This window comes from Limulus polyphemus, unplaced genomic scaffold (assembly GCF_000517525.1).
Source record: "Limulus polyphemus unplaced genomic scaffold, Limulus_polyphemus-2.1.2 Scaffold789, whole genome shotgun sequence".
Taxonomy (NCBI): Eukaryota; Metazoa; Arthropoda; class Merostomata; order Xiphosura; family Limulidae; genus Limulus; species Limulus polyphemus.
The window spans coordinates 105947-118414 of record NW_013666399.1 but is presented as its reverse complement, the minus strand read 5'-3'; the positions used below and the strand labels follow the sequence as shown (position 1 = coordinate 118414).

At 32.0% G+C, this 12468-nt stretch overlaps 1 protein-coding gene across 1 annotated transcript in view; it reads left to right on the top strand.

Annotated features, from left to right (window-relative positions):
• The window catches only part of LOC106460533, a 104684-nt gene that overhangs the window by 14825 nt on the left and 77391 nt on the right, over positions 1 to 12468 (top strand). Inside the window, exon 4 of the mRNA XM_013920250.2 lies at positions 8923 to 9027. Coding sequence (XP_013775704.1) covers positions 8923 to 9027 — 105 coding nt within the window. The remainder of the gene's footprint in view (positions 1 to 8922; positions 9028 to 12468) is intronic.

Sequence of the window (12468 nt, the reverse complement as noted above, 5' to 3'; positions counted from 1 at the left end):
ATTTATGTCAATAAGTTTGGTATGAAATTGTAGATTATAATTCAAATTTTAGAACTATACATTACTCAATATGTTAATTTAAAGTAGATATAAAAAACACGGATAAACATTGACTTTTGTGTGTCACGTGGTATGTTGAATGCAACATTGGTTCAAATTAGATGTTTGTGAAGTCAAAATATTGAGCCTATAGTTTCATATCAATTAAAAACTCAAATTACAGATATTGACAAGCTAGAATATTAAATAAGAAGGTCTTATCTTTTCTATTTGCTAAGATATTGCTCATGTAATAAATCAAACACAGTGACATCCCACCCACCTCTTTCCATTTTTGGAAATGCTTCCTTATATACACTTACTTCTATATATGACATGAATAACCAATTGGAAGCTCAAAATGTCCCCCTAATGGTTTTCTCAGCCTGTCTAACATTCTTTCTGCCATTTCTTTGTTTTGAACCAAGATTTCAGTGAGGTAGGTTGTGTTTTTAGACTGCTCGAAATTTCATATTTTTTTAAACCCAAGTACAGTAACTAAGCTTGATCAATTCTATGATATTGATGTAGTAATTTATGGTTTTTTAATTATTCAAAAGTATATATATATATAAAATCTAAAAAAAACATTGTTTCGTATAGTCCACGTGCAAAATTTTTAAAGGCTTAGCAACCAATGTCAAGTAGCAACCGAGTACAAAAGTCATAACTATAAGAAATAATTGTTTGTTTTACTTCTTTATTTGCTGTTCTATGTTTTAGGAAAAATGACAGGGGTGCAAGGGAGTCATGAGGGATGGTGAGTGGTGCCGTGAAACCATATAAGTGTAGTAAGGGTTGTTATAATGAACCTAAAGTGAAGACATAGTATGGGATCACCTAGCCTATAGCCTAGTGCATAAAATTTACCATGAAAGTAAAAAATAAAGTAAAATAAATCTAACGGACAGAAAAATAAAACATTAGAAATAAACTATATGTGAAAAGGTAAAGACATGCAATTATGAATATAACCAACAGAAGATCATTTAAGATTATTCTACAAAAAAGTAAAAAGTAAATACATTTTATTTTGTTTCATAATTTTAAACATTTCTTTGCACTATACATTGATGATAATAGCTACAATAAAAGTATAAAAATTTACCTCTAAAATCATTTGATATTCATTTATGAGATTCTAGATGTTATGCAAATCAAATATGAAAACTGTAAGATTAAAAAAGTATTTTTATACTTAACATGAAAATCTCCTTGCATTCAAACTATTCAGTCTCAATAGAAATAACTACAATAAATAAATAACAAATTTTTAGTAGAAATACTTAATTAAAATAATCACATTCTTTGTGTACAAAATACATGTAATCTTCAACAAAATTATACCAATTTTATTTAAGATACCTTAAGAAAGTTCAGAGTTATGATGTGTGTTGTTCAACTGTGTATCATTTTCCATATAAGTTATGTCCAGTGGACCTATCTGTAACCATAGGGTTAACAAGACAAAATCCTTATTCATACAACTCGTACAAACCACCCAGCTTCAACATTTTGTATAACTTGCTTCTAGTCTCTGAAACAAGAGAGAACACATCCACAACAGGAACAGAAAACATGAAAGTACTAGTGTGATAACCCACAGTTCCAGATTACTTATGCCAATTACTATTCCCATTATACATTTAACGGAGGTAAACTTTCCTCCCATACAAATTGTACAAGTTCCTGTAACACCCCTTGAAATGAGTATGACTTCAGGTGGGCATGACACAAAAACATAGATTAAAAAAACCAGATGGAAGGGGGAAATTAGCTGTTATTTGTGACAATTTTATCATTCCACCTGGCAATGGCTGACTATGTAATGCTTATTATGGTATAATGCAGAACATTAACATTGAAAATGGATATTCACAACCACATTTTTTTTATCATTAATATACTTTTTATTGGAAACTGTAGCATATGCAATTAGCTATATAGATGGGTTAATTACAAAGTTATTTAACTACTCAATTTTTTAACATCGTATCTGGTTTAACAAAATGATGCTCTGCCATTAGGCAAATGTATTTTTATGTTCTGTATAAGAAACATGTGCATTTAAATTTGAAAAATAAGAATTTAAATTTTTTATAATCAGTTATATTTGTCATAAGACAGTAGCACTAGGCTTATTGTATTTTGAAACACTACATTCATTGTTTGGTTCTTTAGTTTTTTTATAGAAAAAACCTATAATACTATTTCAACTGCACTATATATGCCTCCTTATCCATTGTTGTTCCAAGTACTCTTTTGTCATGGTTAGAAAGCCATGAAAACCTTTGTTTTTGAAGTTAGTAATTTATAGAGTGATGCACAGTAGGCGTATATTCAGCTGTTCATGATATTAGTCCTAAGCATACTGTTCTTATCCTGCTAAAGTAGATTTCTGGAAAGTCCCGTCAGCTGCTGCCTTCTAGCTCTGCAATCCTCTGTAAGGTATGTCTTCTCCCTTGAATTCATTCAGTCAAGTTGCTATTGGAACTTCTTAGAGGGGAACCAATGTAACGTGCTATTCCTGCTCAGTCCTCAATTTCTCAATTGGCACAGCATTGTTCAGACGTGTTTTTTCACCTGTGGCTCCCGTTTATGATTGTACTTCTTTGCCATTTCAAATGTTGTTTTTTTCCACAGGTTTATTTTACTGCATTCAATTCTTACAACAGTTTTTTTTTTTTTGCATATGTTTCTTGATACAGAATTATAAGAGGTCCTAGTATTAATTTGAGATACAATGTATTGACTACGGAAATTCTCATTGCGCTCAAAAACAATACAGGTACAACTTCCGAGGATTCATAAGTTAGGCTGGCGATTTCTACTTTTTTTCAACTTGACAATGTTTCTGAGGAAGAATATAATCAAGGAGAAGACTACTTGGACTTTTTTTTTTTTTTTTTTTTTTTCTTGGTTACCTTCTTATTTTGGTCTTTCACACACTACACATCCTCAGGAGTTTTCCCCTTCCATTTCTTTTACAGCTAGTTAATCAGGTTGTCAGTCGATGCATTTTCTGGTTTTGCTGTATGTTCAATGCATGGGTGATTTCGCTACTTTTCTTTTTCCTGCGTCAGTTGCTGTGCTGCCACGTCATTCACTTTGGTGTCGGTTGGTTCTTCTCCTTTCTTCATATTGCTTCCAGTTCTCCCAGTGGTTCTGTGGTAAGTTTTTTCACTTGTATACTTCATACGTGGTGGATATAGCTGTAGGTGCAGCTCAGGTACCCTTTGTGTGGCTTTGTCCTTCTTTATACTTGGGAGATTTAATTATTTCATGTCATCAGTGCTCGGACTTTGGTAAGTTAGATATTTATGCTTCCTTTGTCATTTAAGTTAATTTGGATGAAATATAAGTGAGATATTGCTTATTACTCTGTTTTTCTAGGTAATTTTATTTGTTTTGCAAGTTTGTTAGTATCATGTACCTTGTAAACTCTGTAAATTTCGAGGGTGTGTCAGTTTGATATTAATAAGTACTTTAACTAGGTATGTTTAGGTAGTTTTTTAGTTACATATTATTACTACTAGTCACATCTAATTCATTGTTTTATCTGGATAAATTTTTTTTGTAATTGTTAACTACGTGCCTTATAATCCTACTTTTTGTTGGTGTAGGACAAACATTTTTTTTTCTTTTTTTGCTTTGCTATATTGCTGATGTATTTGTTTCCTTTTTGTAGGGTTGAGCTTTTCTTTGACTCCTTTTCATACATTCTTGATACTAGAGACTAAATTTTCTCCTTGTAATCTACAATTCTGGGGTTCATCCACACAGTGCTCACATCGTCGAAAGTTTTTTATTGCTCGAAGTCAGGTAGTCCAGTTCAGAGCTCTACTATTTGGACTAATCTCAGCTTTTTAAGTCTTTTTTTGGGTGGTATGAACTCTTGCCTGACATCTTCACTCAATGGGTCTTTTTACTCATCTTTACATGAATGACTGACTGGCTGCTGCTCACTGCTCCCCATTCACAGTCCAGAGACCATATTCTTCTGCTCCTACAAGAAGCGGCACAGGTGGGGTTCCTTAGGGAACAGGGAATTCTGTTCTTACCCTCACTCAATTCTTTTTTCATTTGGAGGTTTGCTTCATTCCTACCTCATTTGGGCCCATCCTTCTCCTTTTTGTCTTTGGGATTTGGAGCAAGCAGGTTCACAAAGCGTTCACCTCAAATTCTCTCATAAGTCGAGAGGTTCTATCTCTTTTGGGGATGTGGGCATCCTTGTTATCTCTCATTCCCATGGGTTGGGCTCTTATGCATTCCATTCAATGGACACTCCAAGATTAGTGGAACTTCTGCTTGCATCAATTGGACCACCCTTTTATCCTCCATTCCCGGATCAGAGCCAATGTAGCTTGGTGGCTAGAGGGAGACCTGTGACCTCTGTCTACATGTTCCATATATCATCTAATTCTCAAGACCTTTTTTTTTCTCCTTGCTTGTGGATGTCATTTATCAGATATTTATGCCAGTAATGTTACCTGTATCCTTTACCATTCCTCCTATGTCATCTTATATCCCGACCAGTCATATGACCTATGCTGCTTGTGAAGGCAGTTTGACTTTCACACCTATTTCCTTACCTTCCATATCCCACATGCACTCACATTTTGATCTTGAGCTACTTCTTTATCTGGTTCTCTCCTTACAGTATTATGTGGCATGTACTGCCTCCTTTTGGAGTTCCCATTCTCTACTTTTTATTGCCTGGAACTCTTCCATTTCCCATGCTCTATACTCTGTCCTGCTCTCTGGTTGGGTTCATCAACTTGTTAGCTGGTGCATTCGGATTTATCTATGAAAAGTTGCCATCTCTACAATGTTTCTTCTAATCAAATTTGTCATCTCACCACGTCTTTGGCTGCTTGATTTTGACGTCTGTTGGAGAAGATTGTTCAAACTGGAATATGGACTTCTACCAATATCTTTAATGGTTGGAGATGGCTTGAATGATGATGACAAAACCTTGTTGAAATGTTGTACATTTGCTGTTATGTTAAAGTTTTTCTTTATAACCCATTCAAGCCATCTCCAACCATTATTACTCTCAAAATGGGTTCCTCGTCATCAATTGGAAGTTAAGACTCATAGACAGTGTATACTCACTGCAATGTGGGTCCTACTTCTGCAGTGACCTCCAAAACCCAGGGCACATTTTATATCCCACATTATAGCCTGTACTCTGGGGATCCTTTTAATTATGCATCATCTTTAATTTGGATTGATAACAGTATGTAACATAGTCCACATATTTTGCAAAATTTGTAATAAATTACAATATTTCATTATTAATGTTCAAATATTGATGCACAAATTAATATTCAATGGATTTAATAAAGGATCTCTAAATAAAATTATTAAAATATTTTGTACTAAATATAAAAATGTATTAAATAAATATAAAGAAGTAAAAACTTTTTGCTGAAAGTTTCTGATAAGTATTTGTAGTTTTTAATTGGTTGCTTTTCTGATAATATTTATTTAGCATGTTTAGTTTGAGAAGAGTATTTCTAAAGAATGCAGAAACTCGTACTACAGATCAGCTTAGTTGATATAAACGTTAAAAAAATTATGGACTTTCATTTTAGTGTAAAACTAATTAGTAATTTATTACATAATTTAAGATAGCTATATTTTTAGTATGTTTTCCCCTTTAACTTAATTCTTTAAAAACATATAAAATTCATCAATTATAAAAAAATCATAGAATATTAATTTCTTAAAATTGATTCAATGTAGTTTTTATGTATAATAACACCTGTAAGATTTTTGAGGATGATAAAGTTGTGGTATGTATTAATATATTTATGCTGCTTGATGATATATATATATATATATATATATAATTCTCATTTGGACTTTTATTAAGTAAAATAGTATGGGAATATATTATTAATATACACTCAACCTCTTAGTTATGATAAAGAGTTTTATGCCAAAATAAGTAATATTTGTTGTGAATTACAAAATTATTTTCTGGTCTCTCACATTTTTGAGCAACGTCATTGAGTGGAATTAGTACTTAATGAAATTATTTGTGCCCTGTAAATATATCTGGAATGTTTCTTTAAATTTTAATCTACAACCTGATTTTGGTCTATTAACTTGGCAAATGTTTTTTGGCATAACATCGGATGCAGAGTGAGTGTTGAAAAAAAAAATGTGTAAGAAAATTTTAATATTTTTATTATGTTTGAATAATCAAAGTGTTAATAGTTTATTTTTCATAATCCACATGTGGCAGTGGCGGCTCATCCTTAGGGGTAATAGGAGCAGTGCCCTACCTGTAAAAACTAAACCAGTCGATTTTTTTTTTTAGTTGACAGCATGTTTGATTTTGCTACTGGTATTACTCATATTTTGCAATGATAATAAAAATGGGTGTTTTAAAATACAAAATCTTATTTACATAAATAGTAAATACCGTTATGAGCTTATAGGATCTCCTCAGCTTTTCTCACAGCTTGTGAATTCATCATCAGGAAGATTAACTGTTAAACTTTCACTCATGTAAGCATTTAATTCTTAGAAGTCTTGGGCACTCACTTCTATTTATCTAGAGAGGTAAAGTGAAACAAAAGTTTCTGAACGCCCTGGTTATATTTCATTCCCCTTCGGGGAATGAAATATACTTTTAACCTAAATTCCTACCATGCTAGATTAGATTAGCTTATAGCACAATGCATGCTATACTCCTGTTCATCACATTATACTTCTGTGCTCAAAGAAAATATAACATTTTTGATTACTTTGCTGTAACTGGGGCACTTAAACAAGAGCCCACAGTAAAAATATCTCAACTCTGAATAACATAAAAATATAATATTTTCTAAAAATAACATTGATGCCAAACTTCAGATAGATGTTATGCTTGTTAAGCAAAAAATGGTGGTTGACATATCTTAATCACTAATTAACTTTGATTTAAAGAAGGAAATAAAATATTAAATGGAAATTAAAATTCTTCGATTCTCAAACACACCAAGTCACTAGCAGTGTCACACCACTAGCAGAACTGCAAACAAAGCAATGCAAAGAAGTCCATTTCATTTTCATTGCTAAGTTGAGCAAGTATGATAAACAAAGTTTTTAAATGAAAATTAAAATACGTAACTTAGCTTAATTAATGCCATAATGAATACCGTAGACAATTTATTAAAAACTCATTTTTCCTAAATAAAAGTGGAGGAGAAGATGCTTGTTAAAAGTTTATACCCCCATTAATCAAGAGATTTCTTTATGAGACGAAATATTAAAGGCAGAAAAAAAGTCATTTGCTCTTCACTGGTTTGATAAAAAGCCATGGCTTACCATAAGTGAAAAAAAAAAGACTTTTGCTTTTACTGATTGCTTTTGGTAGGCAAAAGCTTATGGACAAAAGGCTGGCTGTTCAGATCTCAAACATTTATCAGAAAGAATCAGAATTCATGAAAAAAGCTTAAAGCATATTGATAATTCAGTTTCTTATAAAATGTTTGGCTCAGTTAATATTTTGGCTCAATTAGATTCAGGCTATCGTGTGACAATCCAAAAGCACAGTGAACTAGTAGACAAAAATAGGCACATATTAAAATGTATCGTTGAAACACTAATATTTTGTGGGACACATGAACTTGCATTATGAGGGTATGATGAATTGGCAGCAATAAATAATCGTGGTAGTGACAGAGCTGCAACCCGGTTATGTACTGTCCTGTACAAACACTTACAGCAGTATAAAGTTGAGGGAAAGCTCATTGCTCAAGTGTACGATGATGCAGCTACTATAAGTGGAGGACAAGGACTGCTATGCTTATCAACTGAACTTAATTTTAAAGAAAGCCTGCTCTTAAATCAAACAAATACAAATTTTCTTCGCTATCATTTCCAAATTTAGAAAATTTTTTTAAGTTCTTCCAAGCGCAGTGACATTTTCCATGAAGTTTGTGGACACACTATTCCAAATTTGGCTGACACTAGATGGAATTTTCATGGAAGAATTGTTAACTCTATTCTTGAGAATAAGGCGAAGCAGACTGATTCATTAGAGAATTACGAATGATGAAAAAATGGATGATCACAGCATAAGTGAAGCAATTTGATGTTTGATATTGACAACACATTTAATTACTTGTTAGCTTTTTTCTATGTGTTGTACAACACTATACAGGCTCAAAGCTTGAATAGATTAAAAGTTACAGATGCATTGTCGCACTTTGAAGTAGCGATACTTGACATTCACGCAAACATGCACAAGTATTTACCAAACGATTCGGCTAATGAGGTGAAGGCAATGCTCAGTTCAGAAAATTAGCCCAATGTGATCTATGGGAAAACTCGGGGCAAGATGCCAAAGCTATTATGATGTCATAATAAGTCAAATGAAGACCTGTTTTCAAAATTCACAAGTCTTCTCCTCATTTGTCTTAGCTGATCCCTCAAAGTTTCACTTGTATAAAGATGCCTTTCCAGATGAAGATGTAAGCACTATTTTAGAACACTACAACATAACTACAAAAGATAGCCTTCAGTAAGAACACAAAGTTCTTTACTGCAATGAAACCTACAGGCACTTGAAAAACCCTTGTGACTTGTAGCTTTTTTAAACAACAACAGACCAGTCAATACATATCCCGAAACTTATAAAATGTTAGAAATTGTACTTGTAACTCCAGAGGCCACTGCAGAATCAGTGATGCTTCAGTACTCTCAAGATAATCAAAACTTTTCTCTCTCTTTTATGTTGTTGTTTTTTATAAGATAAATAAATTTGAAAAGAAAAAACTTTAGAATAGAGATTAAGAGAGAATGTATTAGCTTCTCTTGTTTCTCTGTGAGTCATTTACTAAGAATATGTTAAATAGACAAATGTTTGTATTGCTGCTTATCTTGCAGGTAAAAGAAAATTTGATAGAGGAAGTAGGAGATAGAATGGTGAATTATTTAAGTCCCAAAATTCTGGATATGAAAGCTGCATCAAAAGTGTCTCACCTGACTAAAGTAAGTATATGAATTTGATAAATTTTTTAACAAATTTGTAAAAATTAAATCTACTGAATGTGTGATATGATTAGTTTTTGTTTATTGGATGTATAGCTTGCTTTAACTATCAATCATGGATAGATGACTAATGCTTTAACTCTCAACAAAGGCTTGGTCAATTTGACTGACCACATGACCTCTTTATACTCGTTCAAAGTCTGATTTGATACTACTAACTTTTAATATAGTGTGCATATCTTCATGAAATTTGGCAGTCTTTCAGTATACATTATAAGTCTTTCACATACAAAAAATCGTATTTTTAGTGACGTATTTCTAATAAACTCAAATAAGATTTGTCTTTGAATATATCAAGTATTTGTTTTGAATAGTCTGTGTGCAAAGTGATTTTCATGTTAAGATTAAAAATACTTTTCTTCATCTCAAAAATCTGAAATTTCATTTGTGTAATCTCTAAAACTTCCTAAATACATTTCAAATGTTTGTTTTCAGTAAAACCTTATATTTTATCTGTTATTTTCTATACTTCAACTCAATACGTGGTTGGTCAATTTGATTGACCTCATAACCACCAAAAGAAAATCTAAACTACCCTTTTTTCTTTCTAGAATGACTTCAAATGTAACTTGAAACTACATTCATTTATCTTAAGTAGCTTTAAACTCATAACAGTATACATCTACTTATAATTCGATTTTATTGTATTATTGCCATTTGAACTATGCCTAACTACTATTCGTGCCATTATAAGTTGTAAATCACTTGGAGAACGTACAACTCACATTACGCTATCGAATTACCCTACCCATGAGCTGCTCGCGTGCATGCCTCGTGAAGTATTTTTATTATATTATTCTTATTATTTATTTTTTTTTACCTATTCTATCATTAACTAACCAAAAGAGATCCCTATTTTTGCATTTTAGTAGCCTTTATAATATTAAATAAAGAATGAACATGAAAAACAAGAAATATAGTACTTACCAGAGTATTTTCCTTTTTTTTTACTCTCAACTATCAACGACACTTAACCCTACTTTTTTTATCTTAATGATAGTAGCACATTAAGTAATTGTTACTTAATTAAATAATGCACCAAAGAACATAGAATAATAACATACAAAAAGCAGACCATTTCCTCTAACAATCACAGTTTTATGTATTTCTAACTATGCGACCAGAGCTGTTACAAGTTCATCCAAGCTAGCTGTTGTGATTTCCTTGGGAACCAAAGTTGTATTACAAGTGAAATTGACGATTACCTGTTCAAAACATAATGTAATATAATATGTCATTTGATAAATGAAAACCTTGGCTTTTTATTGGTTATACATAATATTGAATTAATCGTAGGAGAGGACTGTTAACAAATCCTGAAAGAGAGGGTGTGGCAGGAGGGTTCTGATTTTCTATTTGATAGCTCTGTGACCAAACAAAATTGAAGGCTATAAGAATTATGGTTTGTCTGAGCAATGACCATTTTATAGGGAGTAATTTACATTTAATTTCGTGGTTACTGGAGGGGCGGTGGAAAAAATAGAGAAGAGAAGGTACCTAGAGAAGATTTGTCAAACTAGGGGAAATTCAGGATTTTTTTAAATATTGCCTTATAGAATTAAGAACTTAAAACTTATAATATTAACTGGTATCTGCTGTGACCATTTGTCTTATGGTGAGGGCAAAATCACATTTGTGAATTGAAAAAACTATAGAGAACTTCTATTGTATTTCAGATTTTATTTTTGTAAATAGTGGCATAACATTCCATTATTTGTACAAAATTGTATTATTTAATGAAGTTTAAAGAGGAATTTAATGAAAAAAATCCTAAAAATACATTTGAGACTGTAAATAAGTGCCCTCTGAGAAGAAAATTTTTTTTCAAAATTGTTTTTTAATTTTTCCTTCGACTTCAGCACTGATCCTACCATCTATGATTGGTATCTAAACTTTTTCTAGTTTGTTTTCTTTATAAAACAGCATCTGGGCGTGTTAAACCTCAATTATAAAACTTCTAGCCAATCTTAGTCGAAAGTGTCAATTTCAGTACCAATTATTCCAATTGCTATATCTCCCATTTGACAAATCATAGGATGATAAGGAAAGCACATGATGAAACATTGTTCTCTGGATTTTACGATATGAATGTGGGTGGTGCTTATTGTAGTAACTGCCATTTTATGTAGAGGTTGTATTTAGTACCGGCCAATAGGGCTTCTCCAGAAGCGTTAGAAAAGTTGCTTCTGGAAAAAACTGCATGGGATATACATGACTTTTATTTTTTTTTATATAGTAGCTTAAGTCATGCTGCATATTATATCTGTTTATATTAATCATTATATTGCAATTTTAACTCAAAATAGATATATTTTTTAGGAAAGAAGTTGATCCACGATTGTTAGGGTTAAGAGTTATTGAGTGGCGAGTGCAATGTCTTTACATGAATTAGACTTAGGACTTTGAACTGAAAGAGTTTGTGATTTTTTATATTCTTTTGAATTTAAATTTGTAGTTTTAAGCTCAATAATTTAGCATAATTTTATATTTAGTTCATAATAATAATAATATGATTCAGTATTTAGAATGATAAACTTGTGTGATTTGTACGTAATACTGCTAGTACCAGTACCACATGAGTATTTTAAATTTTTCCGTCTTACAATCTTTGCTTTGTAGTACGACCCACACTTCTGTTGTTATTACGTTAGAATTAAAACAGTCTAACTGATATATATATTTAGTTTATTCTGATATTTTGCAAATGGTTCAAACTCAGTGTACAAGTGACAACAATAAAACCCATATGTTGGTTGTGAAACAGGCTAAATACATTCATCTCAATAATACAGGGAAACTATGACATTCTCACAGTTGGGGTCTCAATACATTGAAGAGCTTAAGTTTCACATTCCAAAATAAATCTTGCCTATAATGAGAGGAATGTGACCAGGACTAATCTTTTAAGTGCTGTAAAGTAATTTTCTTTGTAATTTATGGTGTCTGTATCGTTTGGTAATCTCTTCTAACAGGATGTATCAAGTAACAAGGGGTCAGGCTCAGGCGGTGTTTATTGAAACCACCTGTACTATAAACTGTTACATACATTCGTTAGTAGTGGCTGTTAGTTTTGTCTCTATTCTGAAACAACATACACGGACATATGTTGAAATAAACTTGTTTGAAAGTTCAAAGAAATGATATTCAAGTACCGAAAAGCTTTCTTACTATCATATCTACAGTAACGTTCAAATGCGCACGCTCTCGGTTGAACGAGTGTGACCACCAAAAGGGGTGAGAAGGTTTACGGACAATGTACAAAGTTCACGCTGCTGACCCCACGGTTTATTCGGCACAATAAACAAAAAAGTACGATTGCAATGAAACATATGTTTAAATATAAATTTGAAATAAAAATATATTTATGAAACAAAATTAAAA